This window comes from Zonotrichia albicollis, chromosome 2, assembly GCF_047830755.1.
Source record: "Zonotrichia albicollis isolate bZonAlb1 chromosome 2, bZonAlb1.hap1, whole genome shotgun sequence".
Lineage (NCBI taxonomy): Eukaryota > Metazoa > Chordata > Aves > Passeriformes > Passerellidae > Zonotrichia > Zonotrichia albicollis.
In genome coordinates, this window is record NC_133820.1 from 111,721,018 (window position 1) to 111,744,779 (window position 23,762).

Genomic DNA, 23,762 nt, shown 5'->3' on the forward strand with positions numbered 1-23,762 from the left:
AGGAGTTTGCATGGTTGTCTTAAATGCTAGAAAGTCTTGATCTTTTTAATTTGAAATGTAGTGTACTCCATTTCAGATGACCTAGAAAGGCAGAAAAATGGGTAATATGTGTTTTTGCAGCTTCTGATGTTACTTGAGAAAAGTATTACTTTATTTCAAATTGTCCTAGGGAAGAACTTTTTAAGTATGAAAGTGTGGTGAATAACTTTCTTAGGAACAAAGTAAGCCTGCATAGATTTGTAATTTCCTATGTCTATTTATATATTCCTTAAAAAATAGAACATTGAAGATTTTTTCCAGCTTAAAAAAAGCATACATTGCTCTGGCTTTGTTTAATTGAAATACAAAGAAACATGAAAGCATTTGAACTGTCTAGTTTTGGTTGCTGTTAGCCTTAAAAAAGCCCAAAAATCCAAGCAGCCCATACACCTTAAACCCTCAGCCCAAAACAGATACGTCTGACTATGGATTGTTAATGCTAATGTATGGATTTTATTTACTCTCTTACTCTTAAGTAGACCTAAGTGTTTTAAATTAGGATACATAAATGTTTGTGCTATGAAGTCTGAACATTAAACAAATACCTATCAATGGACCTCTCCCCTTAGAACATAACTAGTGTTGTTTTTTTCCAAGTCACAATTGAGCATTTTGCTAGATTTAAGTTTTCCTATTTGCGTGGCATGTCCAGCATCCTCATCAAATGATTCAAATGTGACAGTCCTTTGAGTGGTGGGCTTTATTTTAATATATGGCAGCTCTCAATTAAGGAGGAGCAGGTATGTTAAATTTCAGCCTCCCAGAGAAGTGATATTTTGGTCATATATCAGCCGCATAAATTGACTTTTTTTCCTTGAGAGTTTTTTGCATACAAAATGGGCTTTGTGGTGTTTCGTAGACCTTGCTCAGTAAGGGATTTCAACTGGACGCTACTTTATTCTTCTAATGTCATCTGTTCCCAATCCAGATATGTTTGGAAGAGGCACTCTGGCTTCTAAACAAATATGTTGTTGAGGAGGTGTTACAGTAGATTTTTGCAAAATCATGAGGATTAATTTCCAGAGAAGGTTACAACCTTAAGCCAGAGCCTTCTCGTTACGTGCTTGCTGGATTTGAAGAGAGAGTGGTTTTATAGCCACTGGTTGGAAAATTGTGCTTTGAATAATTATCAGTGCTCTGCATCCAAACTTGGGAAAAACACGGCGGTTTGTATACAGGAGTTGTCCTGTGCACTTTATTGGTTGTATACTTTATTTAATTACATAACAGAAGAAGGAATTAGTTAACTCTCAGATGATAGCAGGTAGGGTTGACCACTGAGAAAAGTGTCAGACAAATTAGGGCTAGAACTGAAATTTCTTCAATTTCATGCAAAGAAGTTCAGAGTAATAGACTTACTTGGCAATAATCAAATGCTGAAGAGACAATTTTGAAAGCTGCTTGAGCCAACCAAGGATATTGCACTCTGCTGTAAAAGTAGCCCACACCATGCCAGAAGATATGCACAAGTGCCTTGAACATGAAGCACACAAAACCGGTTTTCTGCACTGTTCAACAGTGACAAAAAGTGTGCTGGAGTACTTTGGTTTGTGTTTCATTATAGTGTGCTTGGCCAGAGGGAGTCAGAAAAAGAAACCAATTACTAGAGCCACTGATGATAGGATGTAAATAGAGGGGAAAAGAAAAGAAATTGAAAACAGAAATAGGCAGAGAGGGTGAGTATTATGAAAGTAATAGAACTTTTTCTTTTCCTCTCCCCTTCATGCTATGAAACATCAGAGAAGCAGAGCTGTGATTTTGAAGATGAGAACTCAGCAGTACACCAGGTATGGGTGCTGCATTGCATCTGTTTTGATGGAGTGTTGCAGGCCAGGCTGGGTGAGGCTTTGAGCAATCTGGCCATCACAGAGGGGGTTGGTTCTAGATGATTTTTAAGGTCCCTTCCAACCCCAACTGTCCTATGTCGGCCTCTTTGAGAAAATGTGTTTGTGGAGTCAAAAGCTAAGAAATCATTTCTGAGCAGGTGGTCCTGTGCCACGATATCTGTAGTGGTTTTCAGCTGTTTTATTAGGGTTTTTTTGAAGGGGGAGAGGGAGCAGTTGGATCTGGGCTCTTCACCATCAAGTGCCTTTTTAGTTAGGCAGTATGTGGGTCTAACTTCTTAGATTACTATTTGTAAAATCTGTGTGGTCTAGAATAGCTTCTTTTGACTCAAAGTAAGTTTGTGTATAGACTTGTTAATAAAGGTGGTGTGATTTAGTCACAATTTGTGGAATACACCTGCATTGGTTTCACTCCCACCACCCCCCAAAAACTGAGCAAGTAGTGAAAGCAGAAAATTCTATGGGCTAATGAATATGGTTTAAGCTACCAGGTATTAAAATTCCTTTCATGTGCTTTTAAGGAATCTTCTGAGAACTCTGGTGCAGATACATCTGATACAGGTGGGTTCTTTCATGGACTGCTTCACTACCATTTATTGAAGTTTGTTGAGAGAATGGAAGATAGTGAGGTTTTGACCTTGTGCTCCCAAATAATTATTGGATTGCATTAATTAGTGGGAGCTGCCTTTGACTTTTTAAAAATATTTATACCTGGTATTATTCTTGAGTTTGATTCTTGAGCAAATGAAAACTTGCAGTGTTTTTCATAGATGCAGCTGTGGCTGGGCAGTAGCCAGCAGTTAATGGCTGAAAGGGAAGTTGTACTAGAGTATGGATAGCTTGGGGTTTCCCTATGCTGGTATTCAATTAGCTTGTTCATCCACATAGCTGCCTCTAAGGCTGGCCATTTCTTCCCCGTTGAGGGAAATGTTTCCTGCTGTCATTTGTGAGGATAGCTTCAAATAAGCATTTGAATGATGAAGTAATTTCTGCCAATTTAGAAAGCACGCCATTTTTCTCGGCCTGCTCAATGAAAACTAGGAAAAAAATTTCAGAGGCACCTGTAGCTTGGCTTCTGTAAGTTCCTTTGCCTTTTGCAATCATGGGACAAATGAGTGGAGTGCTTCAGACTCTGGTATTTTCATATCAGCATCCAGTAAAATGATTATGAGCTTCTCCTCCTCCTCTTACGAATGGTCTGCGAAGCGTCTGGTGAGGATTTGTAGAAACCTCTGAGTTCCAGCTATCTCCAAGTCCTGTAAGATGTAGACATTAGATTCTTAGGGATATGGGATTGGATTTGTCACATGAAAACTTCAGTGCACTGTGGTGTTTGGGGTGTGTGGTGTTTTGGCTGATGGTAGTTAGGGTGAGTGTTTTCAGGGCGCTTTTTCCTTGTTTGGGTTTTGGTGGCTTTTTGATACATAAAAGCTTACCAATAGTTCTCACTAATTTAGGGGAAGAAATCAGTCTTTAGCTCTTTTTAACTAAAGTTTTAGTTTTGGCAGGTGTTTTCCATTTTTAGTATTTATATAGAATATTTCACACTTGTCAGGCAAGGCAGAGTGTCTTCCAGGTATTATCCACTATTTTTGTGTTGAAAGTGTGCAAAGCTTGTCTCCAGCAGGTAAAAGTCAAGTGGAGCAGCTCTCACCTGGACCTGCAAGTCTGTCCTTAATAGGGAAAGTTATTAGGATTATCATTTCTTCATTTCTCAGGAATTAACATGGCAGAGTAAATCTAACCATTTCTTGTATCTAACAGGATCCTATCACAGACAACTGAATTAATTTGGTGAAAGGGATAGAGAAGTTGTAACTTAGAGAATGATAGTGTTTTGGGTGCACCTCCTGTGAAATAGCTTTCTATAATAAAGGTCATAGTTTTGAGAGAGGAAGGTGGGAATTGTCTTTCTTTCTCTCTGTTCTGCCTTTGAGGTGCAAAGGTGTTACTGAATTTACCTTTTGGCCTTTGAGACCACTTTCGGATTCCCTGGAGAGAATACTTTTAGTTTGCCATTCTGTGCCAAGGCCCACTGCGAATTACTGAAGATCCTGTGATTTGAAAGTATGATTGCCAGCATATTGAAGATCTGCTAAAATAACATTTTGGAGGACTCACACGAAGAAGAGTTTTCCACTTGTATACAAATCAACTCATGCTCTGATGCAAGCTATTTGTTAATAATTTAGAATTGATGTGATGGGGTCAACCATTCTGTGAGACAGGAGTTGTTTACTTTGTCTCAAGAAGCGCCCATTTCTGTAGCAGTCCAGTCTGTTCATGTGGATGAACATTTAGGAAGCAATGTGACAGGGTTGTGCCCAGTTGTGCTGGAGGAAGAAGATTGTATGGCAGAAATAGAAATAGCAATTTAGGAGTAGTATGACGAGGCAGTGATGTGGTAATACCGTAACCAAGATTTCTTTCACTCACGATTCCCAGGGTTATTCTCCTCTCCTTTTTCCTTCCCCCTGGTGAGTGCAGGGCAGTTCAGAAAGCAGGGCTGAAAATGCAGTCATGTATTTGATGCTCATGGACAACTGATTTTAGCTAATGATGAATTGGAAGGTCTGCCTACATCGAGGAAAACAGTATTTGGTTGCATTTCATTCACCAAACGACCCACAGAATAGAATACCTAAAACTGAGTGACCAGAGCCTGTCTTGTTTTTTCATATTCTCAAGTCTGCCTTATTTCTCACTTTGTGAGTCCTGAGGTGGTCTTGGCAACAGGAAGCTACTAAGGGGAAGCGTGAGAGAAAATCCTGTTGGCATATTTAGGAATGTAGTGGGGATTGTGCATTAATGATTAATGAATCTTAGAGAGCCACAAAAGAAAGAGCTTTAAAAATGTTTCACTCCCTGAAATATTTAATATAAATTGTAAAGAACTGATGGCAAACAAGTTTTCTTAAGCCTCCTTTGCTCCGCTGCAGTCATTTATGGTGCCACAAACCATGCTTTCCAATTGGAATTGGAATGGAAATGCAATAGTTTAAAGTGATAGGGCAGAAAACTGTTTTCTAGAATGAAAACAGTTTGGCCAATAACTTGCACAGTACGTGTTTAAAACCATTTCTGTTTTGAGTTCAGCTCTGTTTGATTTAATATTTACCTTCAAATTGCAGGTGAAGAAGGTGGTGATGTAGCCTCCGTAGGAAGAAAATTTGAAGGAATTCATCTCAAGGTAAAACTTTGGGGTGTCTAATAGAATGTAGTGATTCAATAGAAGCTATTAACTATTTGAGTTGTTTACACCTGCCTGATGAGCTGATGCAGTCAGTGGAAGACTTGATATCATCTGCGTCTTAATGCACATTTTTGGCAAGTGAGGTGTTCAATAATTCATGTCACAGAGACCAGTGACAAGTGATGTTATTGTCTTGCTAATACCAGTGGGCCAGAGAAAGGCCTACAGTGTACTGCATCAGCAGGCAGCCCTGAGAAAGGCTTTTCTAGCTAAGGAAGAAGAGAAAGCAGATGGGTCTTAAGGTGAGAACGCTTATAAAAAGAATGGTTGTTCACTTGGGGGTCTAGCATATGTAGGCAACATGGTTTGAAGGAAATGGTAAATGAGCAATAATGGCTGCCATAACAAAAGCAGGCTGGAATCTTCTGCTGTTGCTTCCCAAAGTAGACCATGGTCAGGACTAGCCAGACTATTTACAGTGTTGAGGAAAAATATAACGTGCACTTTGTGTGTGCAGCCATTTTAATCCTGTGGTTTGTTTGCTCCAACCGCGGTGCCAAAAATGGGATTTACTTTCCTTACTTGTGTAGCACTGTGCTGGTGTCCACTCTCTGACAACAGCTAATGCAGTCTGCCTCAGGAAGTGACACTTGGACTAATGAATTGCCTTTTATTACAAAATTCTCTTAGGTTCTACATTGAGGGTTGTTGCAGAATAGACCTTAATTTGTATATGGCTTCCCCCGGGATGTTGGGAATACAAGTAGAGATTTGCAGCTGTCATTGTCAGAGCCTTGTAGCCATTTTTCTTTCTTTATTTGTTTGGGATTTTTGTTGGTTTTTATCAGAGGATCTTTAAGGCAGTGTTTGCTGTTCCCTGAATATTCTTGTTTATTATCCCTTTTTATATATCTTCACAGATAGTTCCTTCTATGCAATTATGGTTTTTTGTTGTTTTTTTTTTTTTGCTGCGGGGCACATGTGGAGGCAGATTTTTGCTTAAAATGTGTACATTAAAAATAACTTTATGCAGGTTGCATATTTCCTGATCTGAAGAACACTAGTTTGCAGTAAATCAGAATAATCAGTTTGGAGTTGGCTGTGCCAGTAAGTTCTATGTGTTTTAACAATTTTGTTTTCCTCTAAGAATCAGAATGTAGATGATGGACAAATCCTAAAGAAAAAAAGAGTTCCAGTTGATGTGATATTGCAAGGTGATGAGAGGAATTATCCCAAATGGATAACGGTAAGATATTTCTCCTATTCTAAGTTATTAGCTAGTTAGAATAAAATAAAAGCTCTTTACCTGGGTAGCAGTTAAATGCATTCTGACACAACTTCTCTGTGCTTCTCCCATTGTTCTTCTGCTTGATGTCTGTGTAGATATAGTAGGATCTGGGGGTTTTGAGAGCTATGAAATGTAAGAAATAGGGCAAATCTTTTAGAAATGTATTTTCCCTTTTTTTTTTTTTACTTTTATATGTTATTCTTGGAGCCCTGATGTGCAGGTTGATCTTTGAGCTGTCAGTTTTCTTAAAAGTCTAAGTCTTAGCTTTGTAGATGCTCAAATTAAAATAATTAGCTTTGTTTTGATTTGGGGAGCAAGGAAGGTCAGAGGTGAAGTGTCAGGATACAGCTTTTCTTTTCTGCTGGAGCTGCCAGAGATGTGTAGATTACTCAAGTGTGTGTGTGGATATATATCCATGGATAAATTCTTATATTTGGGGTAGGGATTAATACATGACATGTAATGTATAAGTTGAAAAAATGATGAATAGCTTTCCAAGAATAAACTAGTAACTCCTAAAACTTCCTACTGAAGCCTTAGACTAGATGTTTTCCATTTTGTCTGAACTTGGCTGAGCCCTTAAAGACCATAACTGTACATGAGCCAGAACAGCAAGAGGCAAGGAAGTCACAAGTAAGGTTTTGATGTTATGTTTAACATGCAAAAAGCTCAGAATGTTAGATTGTTTTTTTCTTTTTATGTTTTTCAGATAACAACTCCAAGTTCGTCAAAAAGTCGTCGTTCACCTTTGCCAGGGCGAGAAGTACTTGGTACAATTAAGTCTTTTGTCTGTTGGTCAAATGTATTTCTCTAAAAAATTTGGATTCATTAATATTGCTTAGGAAAAGTGTTTCATTTTTGGGGAGGCATTTTCATAGAATTACTTGGTTGCTTTAATTACTGGCCAAAGGTTTTGACTGGCTTTTTGTAATATTTTCTGCTGGTATTCAACATTCAACATTTTTGATTCTTGAGGAAATGAAAACTTCCAATGTTTTTCTTGGTTTAGGCTATAGCTTGGAAGTACCCAGCATTAATGGCTGAAAGAGAAGTTGAAGTAAAGTATATGATTAGCTTGGGGTTTATATATTCTGGTATTCAATTAGCTTGCTCATCTACTTAGCTGCCTGGGTGGCTGGCAATTTCTTCCCTGTTGATGGAAATGTTTCCTACTTTGATTTGTGAGGATGGCTGCAAATAAGCATTTGAATGATGAAATAATGTCTGACAGTTAAAAAAGCACAGCGTTTTTCTCAGCCTGCTCAATGATAGCTAGAAAAAGATTTCAGACGCACCTGTATCTCGGCTTGTGTAAGTTCCTTTGCCTTTTGCACTCGTGGGATAAATGAGTGAAGTGCTTCAGACTTACAGTATTTTCATAGCAGCATCCAGTAAAATGATTATGAGCTTCTTCTGCTCCTCCTCCTACCATACACCTGAGAGTAAGAACTCCTTAAAGCTACGTTTGCATACTGTATGTGCTGACTTACTAAGCCATGCAAGTGTTGGCAGCTGCAGAATGTTTATGTGCGACGGATACTGTATTTTACTAAGCTTCACAAAGGCGTGTTGTTTCATATGTAGAGTTCAGTATAATACCAAGTGTTTACTCCTTGTGCACTTTTAGTTTATTGCATGCCCAATTTTAGACAAGACAATGGTTATTAGCAAGGTTCAGGGTAAAAAAATGGATAATGTATGGGTGACTTGTAGGTAGAATCAAAATGGAGCAGACTGAGAGGAAGCAAAGGGGTTGGTGGGCTTGAATGGATTGTGTCTTTTCGCGTCCGCTTAGTATTCTGAATACTGCTGTGATTAATTGCTGCTATGGCAAGCACCAGGGCGTAGTAGGTAGACAGTTTACTTAACTTTTCATTGAATGTTCCCATGTGGCTTACATGAATCCAAACCATGTGGGCCCATGACAATATTTATCCAGTTTTTCATGGTGATGGTTGATGGGTAATAGGGTAATAGTGTAGGAAATAGGGTAATAATGCTTATGGAAAGCTTATTGAGGGGAAACATGCTATTGTTTTAAAATAGATTCTATATAAATATGGGTTTGAGTGGGACTTGTGACTTAGTATCTTGGTGGCTTTTCTGGGAAATTAAATGTTTCTGGCAGGTTTTATTATCACTGAAATGAAGATTTTGATACGTCAGGGCTTGGTGCTGGCTAAAAGCCAGTGCATCTACCAAAGAAAATCATTCTTTCTGTTCTGCTGTGGTTGAGCATAGGAAAGAAGAATTAAAAAGCTTGTGGGGTGAGATAAGGAATTAGAGAAAAACACTTTAAAAGGTATGAAGGAAATTTTATTTACAGAATCAAAAAGATGATAAGGAGAATTAAAACCTTTAGAATACTTTTACCTGCCCCCCCCCACAATCCCCTGTCTTTTTTTATTTCTCACTGAGAGCAAAGGAAGACAAAAGCATGGGGATTTTGGTGAATGTGTGGCTTGTAAGACTTCTGTTTCAGTTCACTTAGGGAAAGGAGTCTCTTGCTATGTCATGGGGTCCTTTCTATGGGAGGGAATCTTCTGTGAACTTTTTAATGTGGTTTGAATTTTTACAGGTTGCAGTCACACCTGAAACCTGCTTTGACACGTGTCAACGGGCAGAGTAGTCTTCTCACAGCTGCCTTTTGCCCCTGGGCCGTTAGTTCATGGGCTGCAATTTTTAAGGATGAGCTGTTGTAGTATACCAGAGAGTGTCCTCTTCCTCTGTCTCTGAAAGCAAGGGTTGTTCTCCCTCTCTCTCTCTGCTCAGGCCTCTCACAGATCACAGCTTCTCAGCATGTACACATTCTACCCTGAGCGCTTCTTTTTCATGGGATTCGGGAGCATTCTCCATCCTTCTAGCTACTTCATTAATTACAGGGAAATAATTTGTAGTATTCTAATCTTCACCACAGCTTGTAGAAGAATTTCAGCTCTTAGGCCTGGGGCTCTTCTTGTCCCCATCGCTCCTTTGCACCGGCGTTAGTGTCACTGTTGTGTTCTCCAGATGTCTTCACCCTTCCTTTTTTTTGTGGATTTGGGAGAGAGTTGGTGTTTGTAGGTTCATCTGTTCTCAAGTGCTATCGGGCGAGAAGATTTTGCAGAGTTCTGCAATGTTGAACGGCGGATCCCGTCCAGGCTCTGCGCGAGAGAATTGCTCGCTATGAGGGCGAGGTCCCCGCCGGCTCCATTTCGCGCCTTCTCTCCACGTGGGCGCCGCAGAGGAAAAGCCGCCGCCGCCCTGGCCCCTCTGTCTGCAGCACGGCTGCCCAGGAGCGGCCAAGGGAACCGAGTTCCTTGCGAGCCCTGCCAAGACAGCAGCGCCCTGGTCGCCAATTCCAGCCGCGCGTTCCCGGCCTCGTGGCCGCTCCCGGCGCTGGTGTCGGCCGCGTGGTTCCTCGCCGTGCCGGACGGGCCCGCAGCGCGGCCCTGCAGGCTCCACCAGGAAAGGAAAGGGAGCGGCGCCGCTCCTCGGAGAGCGCAGAGATCGAGAGCTTCTCGCAGCGTTTCTGCTGCTTAAAGACATTGGCATAGAGGCGTTACCAGCTTCTCTAATTGGTTTAGCAGCATGCCTCCTCTCAGAGCCAGACGGCAATTAGTTTTGCCAGGCCCAGGAGAAGCTTTCAGCAGCTCTTCCCAGAAAATCACTTCCGTGACTGGCCTTCTTCCTCTTCACCTAAAATGAAGCCCTATAAGACCTACCACGTTCATGAATTGCCGTCTCAGTTTTTATAACTTACTGGAGAGACTGGGGAACTAGTTGTGCACCAAAGGTTTTTACAGACTGGCAGGCTTGCATTTCATAAACATTTTCCAATGGGAGAGGGAGGAAGCATTCAAGAGTACTGTAATAGAACGTTTGGCATTGGTAAAGGATTGGTTGTACTTTTGGGTTAGTGATCTCTGTTCAAAATGGAAGGAGTATGGATCTCGGTCCCGTAGAGCCTTAGTTATGGCTTTAACTAACCTCAGATACCATGGAGTCTGCATTCATCAACTAAAATCTAGAACCTAAAATCTTTTGCCTCTTTTCTCCTCTTGGTAGAATATGGGCCTGTAATGCTCTTTGGATTTTAGCTCAGTCTTGTTGGACTCAGCAATGTGATGCTCTTTTTTGTCTTGCCTGACTTCTCAGCTTGAATTGCCATATTCTCCTGGTTTGTTTTCCTTTAAATTTTTATTTCAGCAAATGTGGTGGCAGACAGTTCAGATTTGCTGATGTTTTGTTATTCTGCAATATGTCATTTCTCAATGTCTATTAGACTGGTATTCAGTATAGATGGTATTTTGATAAGCGGTAATCTTGTTACTTACTGTTTTTTTCTAGGACCTAACCGATGGGACCATATGTCAAGGAAAGATGTTACAACCGGGAAGAAAGGATTTACGGTATTTAATAGTACAGTCCTACCATGCAGCCAGAATGCAGCAGTATTTCTTTGTGGATGGATGGATGGATGGATGGATGGATGGATAGATAGATAGATAGATAGATAGATAGATAGATAGGATTATATTCTAAACTTGCCATGCAATATAATATTTTCAGAGGTATTGAGGAGGTCATCATCTGCTTTACAATAGAGTTGTAGGATAGTTGAAGGTGTTTCCGATGCATCTGGCTAAAATAGATGACAATTTATCAGTGGTTAGCACCACTTGTAAACCTGGAGAAATTTTTTCTTTCAATTGCTGTCTGTTGGGAGAGGGTATTTTTGGAACTCATCAGAATGCATTCCGTGCAGTTAATGCATTGAATCAATTTATCTTTGTTGTTTGATTCAGCAGGGTTTTCAGGTTTCATCTTTGGTTTCTGTATTTTTCCCCTGTGAAATAATGCCAGATTAATTAAAGAATCTTTGCAGTCTCACCGGTCAGTGTGTCAGGTAAACCCATGGCCTGTGTGGCGTGCCTTGGCAGTAACACAGAAGCTGTTCTGAGCCCCACAGAGTGAGGCCATGGTGAGGAATGCAATTCGGTCTGAGGCAGCATGAGTGGATTGATGGAGATCAAGAAGAGGCTGTATTTAGGGTTCCCTTTCCACTCCTGCTAATGCCTTGTGCACAGTCCACTAAGCATTGCCGCCCAGGTTTCCCAAGATAATCCATAAAAGACTGTGAGGGAAATTCTGTGTCTTAGCCTCTTATGTGGGTGCAGGTATGTTCTGGCAGTGACTTTACCAGCAATGGGAAGGGAAAAAGTGAATGATCAGGTAAGTTTTATGAGATACTTGTGGCTTTTCTGGTTAGGAGAGGAGAAACCTGAGAAAATGGAGTGAATTTGAAGTTGTGGGCTATAGCAAAGTAAATAAATATGATGGGTAAAATTATTTTCCTATTCTTTAAATACTCTTTTTTTTTCTATTGCAGCGTATTAGTCGAAGGCCAAGGAGCACAGGTAGTGTTTTTTTAAAAAAAAATCTATTGCAAAATGTCTTAATATTTTATGTCATTCATCTAAAAAGCTTTTATTTGGAGCATAAGAGGACAAAGCAGAGCCTAGCACCAGTCTTCCTCCACAGCACTGCCAAAAAACTTGTCCATACAGTGGTCAGATCCAGGCTTTGAATCAGCCTAAGAAATGCCAATGTAGAGATGGAAAATAAGGGTCTGGTACAAAATGTTTCAGATGGTCCTGACCTTTACTTCCTCTTCCATTTGGCTAATGAGGCAAAGTCATTCAAAAATGTGGCTATAGTCTCTGATAAAACATGGATAGAAAGTTAGATATTGTTTCAAAGATACTGTATTTAAAGTTATTTAGAATAAATATTTTGCTAATCTTTAGAAATCTACTTCATGGTCTGAATATCCTAGAAGCTCTTACAGAAAAGAGTTTGCAGAGTTGTCTTAAATGCTAGAAAGTCTTGATCTGTTTAATTTTAAATGTAGGGTACTCCATTTCAGATGACCTAGAAAGGCAGAAAAATGGGTAATATGTGTTTTTGCAGCTTCTGATGTTACTTGAGAAAAGTGTTACTTTATTTCAAGTCATTCTAGGGAAGAACTTTCTAAGTATGAAAGTGTGGTGAGTAACTTTCTTATGAACAAAGTAAGCCTGCATAGATTTGTAATTTCCTATGTCTATTTATATATTCCTTAAAAAATAGAATATTGCAGATTTTTTCCAGCTTAAGAAAACCATACATTTCTCTGGCTTTGTTTAATTGAAATACAAAGACACATGAAAACATTTGAACTGTCTAGTTTTGGTTGCTGTTAGCCTTAAAAAAACCCAAAAATCAAAGCAGCCCATACACCTTAAACCCTCAGCCCAAAACAGATACGTCTGACTATGGATTGTTAATGCTAATGTATGGATTTTATTTACTCTCTTAAGTAGACCTAAGTGTTTTAAATTAGGATACATAAAGGTTTGTGCTATGAAGTCTGAACATTAAACAAATACCTATCAATGGACCTCTCCCCTTAGAACATAACTAGTGTTGTTTTTTTCCAAGTCACAATTGAGCATTTTGCTAGATTTAAGTTTTCCTATTTGCGTGGCATGTCCAGCATCCTCATCAAGTTGTACTGATTCAAATGTGACAGTCCTTTGAGTGGTGGGCTTTATTTTAATATATGGCAGCTCTCAATTAAGGAGGAGCAGGTATGTTAAATTTCAGCCTCCCAGAGAAGTGATATTTTGGTCATATATCAGCCGCATAAATTGACTTTTTTTCCTTGAGAGTTTTTTGCATACAAAATGGGCTTTGTGGTGTTTCGTAGACCTTGCTCAGTAAGGGATTTCAACTGGACGCTACTTTATTCTTCTAATGTCATCTGTTCCCAATCCAGATATGTTTGGATGAGGCACTCTGGCTTCTAAACAAATATGTTGTTGAGGAGGTGTTACAGTAGATTTTTGCAAAATCATGAGGATTAATTTCCAGAGAAGGTTACAACCTTAAGCCAGTGACTTCTAGTTATGTGCTTGCTGGATTTGAAGAGAGAGTGGTTTTATAGCCACTGGTTAGAAAATTGTACTTTGAATAATTATCAGTGTTCTGCATCCAGACTTGAGGGAAACACGGCGGTTTGTATACAGGAGTTGTCCTGTGCACTTTATTGGTTGTATACTTTATTTAATTAAATAACAGAAGAAGGAATTAATTAACTCTCAGATGATAGCAGGTAGGGTTGACCACAGAGAAAAGTGTCAGACAAATTAGGGCTAGAACTGAAATTTCTTCAATTTCATGCAAAGAAGTTCAGAGTAATAGACTTACTTGGCAATAATCAAATGCTGAAGAGACAATTTTGAAAGCTGCTTGAGCCAACCAAGGATATTGCACTCTGCTGTAAAAGTAGCCCACACCATGCCAGAAGATATGCACAAGTGCCTTGAACATGAAGCACACAAAACCGGTTTTCTGCACTGTTCAACAGTGACAAAAAGTGTGCTGGAGTGCTTTGGTTTGTGTTTCATTATAGTGTGCTTGGCCAGAGGGAGTCAGAAAAAGAAACCAATTACTAGAGCCACTGATGATAGGATGTAAATAGAGGGGAAAAGAAAAGAAATTGAAAACAGAAATAGGCAGAGAGGGTGAGTATTATGAAAGTAATAGAACTTTTTTTTTTCCTCTCCCCTTCATGCTATGAAACATCAGAGAAGCAGAGCTGTGATTTTGAAGATGAGAACTCAGCAGTACACCAGGTATGGGTGCTGCATTGCATCTGTTTTGATGGAGTGTTGCAGGCCAGGCTGGGTGAGGCTTTGAGCAATCTGGCCATCACAGAGGGGGTTGGTTCTAGATGATTTTTAAGGTCCCTTCCAACCCCAACTGTCCTATGTCGGCCTCTTTGAGAAAATGTGTTTGTGGAGTCAAAAGCTAAGAAATCATTTCTGAGCAGGTGGTCCTGTGCCACGATATCTGCAGTGGTTTTCAGCTGTTTTATTAGGGTTTTTTTGAAGGGGGAGAGGGAGCAGTTGGATCTGGGCTCTTCACCATCAAGTGCCTTTTTAGTTAGGCAGTATGTGGGTCTAACTTCTTAGATTACTATTTGTAAAATCTGTGTGGTCTAGAATAGCTTCTTTTGACTCAAAGTAAGTTTGTGTATAGACTTGTTAATAAAGGTGGTGTGATTTAGTCACAATTTGTGGAATACACCTGCATTGGTTTCACTCCCACCACCCCCCAAAAACTGAGCAAGTAGTGAAAGCAGAAAATTCTATGGGCTAATGAATATGGTTTAAGCTACCAGGTATTAAAATTCCTTTCATGTGCTTTTAAGGAATCTTCTGAGAACTCTGGTGCAGATACATCTGATACAGGTGGGTTCTTTCATGTACTGCTTCTCTACCATTTATTGAAGTTTGTTGAGAGAATGGAAGATAGTGAGGTTTTGACCTTGTGCTCCCAAATAATTATTGGATTGCATTAATTAGTGGGAGCTGCCTTTGACTTTTTAAAAATATTTATACCTGGTATTATTCTTGAGTTTGATTCTTGAGCAAATGAAAACTTGCAGTGTTTTTCATAGATGCAGCTGTGGCTGGGCAGTAGCCAGCAGTTAATGGCTGAAAGGGAAGTTGTACTAGAGTATGGATAGCTTGGGGTTTCCCTGTGCTGGTATTCAATTAGCTTGTTCATCCACATAGCTGCCTCTAAGGCTGGCCATTTCTTCCCCGTTGAGGGAAATGTTTCCTGCTGTCATTTGTGAGGATAGCTTCAAATAAGCATTTGAATGATGAAGTAATTTCTGCCAATTTAGAAAGCACGCCATTTTTCTCGGCCTGCTCAATGAAAACTAGGAAAAAAATTTCAGAGGCACCTGTAGCTTGGCTTCTGTAAGTTCCTTTGCCTTTTGCAATCATGGGATAAATGAGTGGAGTGCTTCAGACTCTGGTATTTTCATATCAGCATCCAGTAAAATGATTATGAGCTTCTCCTCCTCCTCTTACGAATGGTCTGCGAAGCGTCTGGTGAGGATTTGTAGAAACCTCTGAGTTCCAGCTATCTCCAAGTCCTGTAAGATGTAGACATTAGATTCTTAGGGATATGGGATTGGATTTGTCACATGAAAACTTCAGTGCACTGTGGTGTTTGGGGTGTGTGGTGTTTTGGCTGTTGGTAGTGAGGGTGGGTGTTTTCAGGGCGCTTTTTCCTTGTTTGGGTTTTGGTGGCTTTTTGATACATAAAAGCTTACCAATAGTTCTCACTAATTTAGGGGAAGAAATCAGTCTTTAGCTCTTTTTAACTAAAGTTTTAGTTTTGGCAGGTGTTCTCCATTTTTAGTATTCATATAGAATATTTCACACTTGTCAGGCAAGGCAGAATGTCTTCCAGGTATTATCCACTGTTTTTGTGTTGAAAGTGTGCAAAGCTTGTCTCCAGCAGGTAAAAGTCAAGTGGAGCAGCTCTCACCTGGGCCTGCAAGTCTGTCCTTAAAAGGGAAAGTTATTAGGATTACCATTTCTTGCTTTTTCAATATTACCAGCACATTGAAGTTATGCTAAAATTAGATTTTGGAGGACTCACACGTAGAAGAATTTTCCACTTGTGTACAAATCAACTCATGCTCTGATGCAAGCTATTTGTTAATAATTTAGAATTGATGTGATGGGGTCAACCATTCCGTGAGACAGGAGTTGTTCCCTTTGTCTCAAGAAGCGCCCATTTCTGTAGCAGTCCAGTCTGTTCATGTGGATGAACATTTAGGAAGCAATGTGACAGGTTTGTGCCCAGTTGTGCTGGAGGAAGAAGATTGTATGGCAGAAATAGAAATAGCAATTTAGGAGTAGTATGACGAGGCAGTGATGTGGTAGTACCGTAACCAAGATTTCTTTCACTCACGATTCCCAGGGTTATTCTCCTCTCCTTTTTCCTTCCCTCTGGTGAGTGCAGGGCAGTTCAGAAAGCAGGGCTGAAAATGCAGTCATGTATTTGATGCTCATGGACGACTGATTTTAGCTAATGATGAATTGGAAGGTCTGCCTACATCGAGGAAAACAGTATTTGGTTGCATTTCATTCACCAAACGACCCACAGAATAGAATACCTAAAACTGAGTGACCAGAGCCTGTCTTGTTTTTTCATATTCTCAAGTCTGCCTTATTTCTCACTTTGTGAGTCCTGAGGTGGTCTTGGCAACAGGAAGCTACTAAGGGGAAGCGTGAGAGAAAATCCTGTTGGCATATTTAGGAATGTAGTGGGGATTGTGCATTAATGATTAATGAATCTTAGAGAGCCACAAAAGAAAGAGCTTTAAAAATGTTTCACTCCCTGAAATATTTAATATAAATTGTAAAGAACTGATGGCAGACAAGTTTTCTTAAGCCTCCTTTGCTCCGCTGCAGTCATTTATGGTGCCACAAACCATGCTTTCCAATTGGAATTGGAATGGAAATGCAATACAGTTTAAAGTGATAGGGTGGAAAACTGTTTTCTAGAAGGAAAACAGTTTAGCCAATAACTTGCACAGTACGTGTTTAAAACCATTTCTGTTTTGAGTTCAGCTCTGTTTGATTTAATATTTACCTTCAAATTGCAGGTGAAGAAGGTGGTGATGTAGCCTCCGTAGGAAGAAAATTTGAAGGAATTCATCTCAAGGTAAAACTTTGGGGTGTCTAATAGAATGTAGTGATTCAATAGAAGCTATTAACTATTTGAGTTGTTTACACCTGCCTGATGAGCTGATGCAGTCAGTGGAAGACTTGATATCATCTGCGTCTTAATGCACATTTTTGGCAAGTGAGGTGTTCAATAATTCATGTCACAGAGACCAGTGACAAGTGATGTTATTGTCTTGCTGATACCAGTGGGCCAGAGAAAGGCCTACAGTGTACTGCATCAGCAGGCAGCCCTGAGAAAGGCTTTTCTAGCTAAGGAAGAAGAGAAAGCAGATGGGTCTTAAGGTGAGAACGCTTATAAAAAGAATGGTTGTTCACTTGGGGGTCTAGCATATGTAGGCAACATGGTTTGAAGGAAATGGTAAATGAGCAATAATGGCTGCCATAACAAAAGCAGGCTGGAATCTTCTGCTGTTGCTTCCCAAAGTAGACCATGGTCAGGACTAGCCAGACTATTTACAGTGTTGAGGAAAAATGTAACGTGCACTTTGTGTGTGCAGCCATTTTAATCCTGTGGTTTGTTTGCTCCAACCGCGGTGCAAAAATGGGATTTACTTTCCTTACTTGTGTAGCACTGTGCTGGTGTCCACTCTCTGACAACATCTAATGCAGTCTGCCTCAGGAAGTGACACTTGGACTAATGAATTGCCTTTTATTACAAAATTCTCTTAGGCTCTACATTGAGGGTTGTTGCAGAATAGACCTTAATTTGTATATGGCTTCCCCCGGGATGTTGGGAATACAAGTAGAGATTTGCAGCTGTCATTGTCAGAGCCTTGTAGCCATTTTTCTTTCTTTCTTTCGCCTTTCTTTATTTGTTTGGGATTTTTGTTGGTTTTTATCAGAGGATCTTTAAGGCAGTGTTTGCTGTTCCCTGAATATTCTTGTTTATTATCCCTTTTTATATATCTTCACAGATAGTTCCTTCTATGCAATTATGGTTTTTTGTTGTTTTTTTTTTTTTGCTGGGGGGCATGTGGACAGGCAGATTTTTGCTTAAAATGTGTACATTAAAAATAACTTTATGCAGGTTGCATATTTCCTGATCTGAAGAACACTAGTTTGCAGTAAATCAGAATAATCAGTTTGGAGTTGGCTGTGCCAGTAAGTTCTGTGTGTTTTAACAATTTTGTTTTCCTCTAAGAATCAGAATGTAGATGATGGACAAATCCTAAAGAAAAAAAGAGTTCCAGTTGATGTGATATTGCAAGGTGATGAGAGGAATTATCCCAAATGGATAACGGTAAGATATTTCTCCTATTCTAAGTTATTAGCTAGTTAGAATAAAATAAAAGCTCTTTACCTGGGTAGCAGTTGAATGCATTCTGACACAACTTCTCTGTGCTTCTCCCATTGTTCTTCTGCTTGATGTCTGTGTAGATATAGTAGGATCTGGGGGTTTTGAGAGCTATGAAATGTAAGAAATAGGGCAAATCTTTTAGAAATGTATTTTCCCTTTTTTTTTTTTTACTTTTATATGTTATTCTTGGAGCCCTGATGTGCAGGTTGATCTTTGAGCTGTCAGTTTTCTTAAAAGTCTAAGTCTTAGCTTTGTAGATGCTCAAATTAAAATAATTAGCTTTGTTTTGATTTGGGGAGCAAGGAAGGTCAGAGGTGAAGTGTCAGGATACAGCTTTTCTTTTCTGCTGGAGCTGCCAGAGATGTGTAGATTACTCAAGTGTGTGTGTGGATATATATCCATGGATAAATTCTTATATTTGGGGTAGGGATTAATACATGACATGTAATGTATAAGTTGAAAAAATGATGAATAGCTTTCCAAGAATAAACTAGTAACTCCTAAAACTTCCTACTGAAGCCTTAGACTAGATGTTTTCCATTTTGTCTGAACTTGGCTGAGCCCTTAAAGACCATAACTGTACATACCCAGAACAGCAAGAGGCAAGGAAGTCACAAGTAAGGTTTTGATGTTATGTTTAACATGCAAAAAGCTCAGAATGTTAGATTGTTTTTTTCTTTTTATGTTTTTCAGATAACAACTCCAAGCTCATCAAAAAGTCGTCGTTCACCTTTGCCAGGGCGAGAACTGCGTGGTACAATTAAGTCTTTTGTCTGTTGGTCAAATCTATTTGTTTAAAAATGGTTTTATTGAAATTCATTAGGAGAAATATTTAATTTCTTGTAAACAAAGGCATTATTTATCCAGCTTAAAATTTCAATAGGCTGGATTTTAAAGGAAAGTCAGACATGATTTTTCTTATGGCAAAATCTATTTTAAAAACAAATAAAAGCAAAAGAAAAGAAAAAGAAAGCAAATAACTTGTCTGTATAAATCCAACTTTTGTCATGCAGCCTCAGGAACTAATATGCATAGTTTAAAATTCAGCTAGATTTAGCTCACTGTAGGCAGTGGTTTTTAGTTCTGCCTATTTTAACCTCAAGGAATGTAATACTGTGGCTTGGGGTCTGCTGGCAGCTGGTAGTTAAAGTGGTACTTTTTCAGTGAACTTTGGTCAGAAGCTTCTCAGACTGGTTGCAGTCCTATGAGTTTTAGTATAAATATTTTAGGCCTAACAACTACTGAAAGCAATATTTTCGTCATGATTTAAGAAAACAAAAGCTGCACTTTTACCAGCCAAGTACAAAGCTTTCAAGGAGCACAGCAAATAAGTAACAAAACCTTTTGGATAAGGCTGTTACTTCTGACCAGGTTTCACAAAAGTGCAAATAAGTCTTCTTCTGCAGTGAATATCTGCATATTATGCGTTTTGAATAATGCAGTGTTCCAACATTTAACTTCTTTCCTCTTTATTATGTGAAGTCCATATGATTAGAAGTATATTAGGTTGTTCTTTTTAATAATCAGTAACTTTATCTGAATCATATGCAGTTTATTTGAAGTTATACAATATATTATTGTGAGTGCCTTAATATGTTTGGATTTTTTCTTTGTTTTTGGGGGTTTTTTTGACTGACTGTAGTTTTTTTGTTTGGTTTTTGGTTTTTTTTTTGAATAGGCAATCAAGCTGGTGTTTGCAAAAAGAAGCTAGAGTTTTCAAATGAATGTTCTTCATCCAAATATCCACAGTTACAACATTCTGCTGTTCCCCTTCTATCAAATACAGTATCCTCACCCAGGCAGCAGCCTTGTCCAGAACTGAGCATGACTTCATGTGATAGTATTCTTGAAGGATTCCAGTCTGCAGATGAGGAAGGCTTCTTGAGCCGTACAACTCTTTCAGGCTTATATCCAGCAATGTTATCGATACTTACAGAGCTTATGACAAAGCATTCTCAGAGAAAAGTGTTGAAGTACATGTTTGGACACTTAAGGTCCAAGAGACGGCATTCTAGAAGACCAAAGCTCAATGTTACTGTAGACAAAATGAGAGAGTCCGGATCTTCTAAATGGAAACCAAAGAAGGCATTCCACAGCATGTGTAGCCGTAGAAGTGAAGACAACCAAAATCCAACTTTTGGAAATGAGAGCAGGGAATTCTGTTCTGACAGTTGTCCCGTTAGTAATTCATCTGCTCTGGTGCCTTATGCTTGTGCTGATACAAATGAAACCAAAATGCACTACTCTGACTCAAGTTTAGAACAACATTTGGCATCTGGAAAAAGTCAAGAAGTCTGCAAACATACTGCTTTTCCTGATGTTATGGATAGAATGGGAGGGACATTTCTAGTTGAAGATAAATTACAGACTATTGCCTCACCAAAGAATTCAGAATACATAGAAGGTGAAAAATTTACTTACAAACTTTCCTCAGAACCCAGTTTTATAACGTCTACTGCCAGTTCAGATTCAAGAGCGTTTCATCTTGTAAAAGAGAGTAAGACTCAGAAAGCGGACTTTTGTGTTGGTACCTCGGAGTTGTGTTCATCTGCTTGCAGTTCCCATGGCAATAGAAACAATTCTATGTCTACCATAAATTTTTCTCCTGCAAGATCAACAAATACTATGTTCATATATCCGCAAAAAATAACTTCTTTCCAGCACAAAGAGTCATTTTCCTCCTGGAAGCAGAATTCTTCAAAGAGGGACGAAGAAATAGATGCTGCATTTGACGAACTCTACTACAGAGTGATTTCTGGGGAATACTTTAAGCCTTTGACATTGACAAGACCTCTTTTAAACTCACAGAGCCATGAAGAGAAAGGAACAGTAGTGAAGAGTAATCTAAGTGATTCTGAGAGGTCCCTTAAACAGCGTGATACAGAATTCGAGAAACTGTGTGGGAAGTCTGTTCCAAAATTTCCTGGGCTTCAGAGAGCTTCAAATTTCAGGAAATATGAAGAAATACAGATGCCTGAAACTGTAAATGCTCTTGTTAATTCTCCTGTTAGAACTTACTCTGCAATTTCCAGTGCTAAAAGAGCAGGAAATTTTCAAAACCATCCTCTTTGTTCACCAGTAAAGCGACTGAAATTTATACCGGAATATTGTTTTTCTTCAAGCAAATGTCAGGAGACTTCCCACAGTAAAGAGGGTAATCTTCAGACAGGTGGCATGGATTTTTTGAGCACATACAACTGTAGCAAGCCCAGCTTTTTTGCTGATCGCAACTTTCATTGTCAGGTATTTAAGGAGCTTGGGGGAAAAAAAACTGTGCACCTTTAGATACTTGGAGAAGGGCTTAAGAATGGATTAGAGCTGCAAGCTGTTTTAACTAAGTATAGCATACTTGCGCTGCTTTTTGGTCAGTAGGGATGGTTTACAGCTCTGGGGGCTTGGGGATGTCAGATCTTCTGGATCCATGTGATGAAGCTCTTCATATTTAATACATTTGAAATGGTATAAATGAAAGTTTTTACTCCATTTTAATAGACAATGTCACTGGAGAAAATGGTCTCAAATATTGACTTAGTTATGGAGTTATCCTTTTGAAATAATGACATTAATTTTATAGATGGACAAGGGAAAACAATCTTTATAGGGTTTCACAGGAATCATTAAACTTTTTGATTTAAATCAGACACTTCTTTTCAATTCACAGTAATTTCTTCTGAGGCAAGCTGTGAAACAGTATATGTTTTAATGAATGTTATATGTTGCTGCTTTATTTTCAGGGCTCTGGATCTCATGGTTCTTCACAACAAAGTTTTCTTGGTATCTCTGGCACTTCCCTGCAAGGTTAGTTTCAGACCCTTTATTAATTCATGCAGGAGTATTTTCTTAAGGAAATTTGCCCATTGAAGTACTTTCAACGTTTAAATAGGCTAATACTTAAACAACATTCTGTAATGTTCATGCTACTCAGCATTGTTCCTGCCCTTTTCATACCAGAATCTGGGACTGCAGGTGCACACTCTGGTTGGCCTGGGGCAATGGAGAATTGCAGCTCTCTCAGAAGTGTGAGCAAGCATCACCCAAGGTAATAATAGCCTCTTTTTAAAAGAGATTTCAAAATTAATTCGTACTCCTCTATGCCTGCATTAAAGATATGGAGGTGACATGCATAATTTTGTAGAATGAAAATGAGTGTGGGAGAGCCCAAGCTAATCACAGCTGCAGACTTGAACACTGAGAGGCAAGTGTCTGTGGTCAAAACTAGCCAGACTCCAGCAAGGAGAGCTGCTGAGCACAAGACAGTAAGATGACCTGACAGAATACCTACTGTAATTCCTATGTGGTGTTCATTATAGAGGCATTTATTGTTTTAGATATGCTGCGGAATTGTTTTGATTGTGGCTCTGTGTTTAAGCTGACAAGTCCTCTCAGAGAGGAGTGCAGCATATTATTATTTAAAAGAACTTGCAAAAGCTGACCTCTGTGCAGATGGGCATCATTAGCTGCATTTTGGCTCTGTGTGAACAAGCGGTGGCTCTGTTTGGAACATATCAGAGATCCTCTCCTCCTGCTATTATCGCTACTGGCAGTGTACTTAGATCTCTGGAAGCAGGGCACTCTTTCCAGTTCCCTGAATACTGGCCTAAAATGTCTGGTTTTCATAGAAAATAAGTAACTTTTAAAGGAATATCAAGCTTCAGATCTCTTCAATTTTTAATTACAAACATTTAATATTCCAAAAACTTTTAAATCATTAAAAGCTCTCTAAAAAATTCCTGATTTTATTTACCAAAACATTTTTTACATACTTTTTTGCCATAAGTGTAATTTTTCACCAGACATTATGCTGGCTTCCCAAGCTCAGTCAAGAAATATTTTCACTATGCTTGAGATCATCATATGGCTGGTATCAGCATTAACTGACCATGTTTGAATTGGAAGGTCAAAGGAAGACTGAAAGCATTTTTTAAACTACTTGTATGGGGAATTTACCCAGAAAAGGAGTTTAATGATGTAAAGAACTCAAGTTTCAGTTTAAGCAAAGATGGAATTGAAATTTAGAGGCTAACAAATACATACAATATTGATAAAGATTATATTTTGATTATTTAGTATATAATGAAAGATTGGAGACAAGCTGATGAGTATGCAAGGATGTTTCTGTGATGTTAAGTATGCCCACATAACTGAGCAAAGATCTTCTCAGTTCTTTGATTCCCTTTTGTTTTTCCTCACTACATTACCCTGTCTCCCCATACAAAACAGCCATTCCTGTTAGATTAGTTAGTGTTTTAAAGGAAATGGGTTTTCTTTATTTAATGCCTATAAGTAGAGAAATCAAGATTTCAGAGTTTTTTTCCAAGTCATCTGGAATAAAATCTATTTCTTTCTTCTTTAATTACACAAAGACATGTTTGCTGATTTGTAGCCAAAACAGACTGTCAGCTGGAAAGCTTCCTGAGGCCTGTGGTGTGATATTTTTAGCTTTCTATGGTTCCCAGCAGTGAAGCTTTTTAATGGCTTCAGATCCCTCAGACATTCAATGCCTAAGTCATGTGGAAAAATGCTC

At 39.0% G+C, this 23,762-nt stretch overlaps 1 protein-coding gene across 1 annotated transcript in view; it reads left to right on the forward strand.

The window, feature by feature from the left end:
* The window catches only part of HJURP (Holliday junction recognition protein), a 66,660-nt gene that overhangs the window by 41,674 nt on the left and 1,224 nt on the right, over window positions 1–23,762 (forward strand). Inside the window, exons 27-41 of the mRNA XM_074536209.1 lie at window positions 1,780–1,826; window positions 2,405–2,444; window positions 5,015–5,073; window positions 6,224–6,322; window positions 7,074–7,134; window positions 10,694–10,755; window positions 11,736–11,763; window positions 13,976–14,022; window positions 14,601–14,640; window positions 16,860–16,918; window positions 18,083–18,181; window positions 18,932–18,992; window positions 19,917–21,481; window positions 21,973–22,036; window positions 22,190–22,277. Coding sequence (XP_074392310.1) covers window positions 1,780–1,826; window positions 2,405–2,444; window positions 5,015–5,073; window positions 6,224–6,322; window positions 7,074–7,134; window positions 10,694–10,755; window positions 11,736–11,763; window positions 13,976–14,022; window positions 14,601–14,640; window positions 16,860–16,918; window positions 18,083–18,181; window positions 18,932–18,992; window positions 19,917–21,481; window positions 21,973–22,036; window positions 22,190–22,277 — 2,419 coding nt within the window. The remainder of the gene's footprint in view (window positions 1–1,779; window positions 1,827–2,404; window positions 2,445–5,014; window positions 5,074–6,223; window positions 6,323–7,073; window positions 7,135–10,693; window positions 10,756–11,735; window positions 11,764–13,975; window positions 14,023–14,600; window positions 14,641–16,859; window positions 16,919–18,082; window positions 18,182–18,931; window positions 18,993–19,916; window positions 21,482–21,972; window positions 22,037–22,189; window positions 22,278–23,762) is intronic.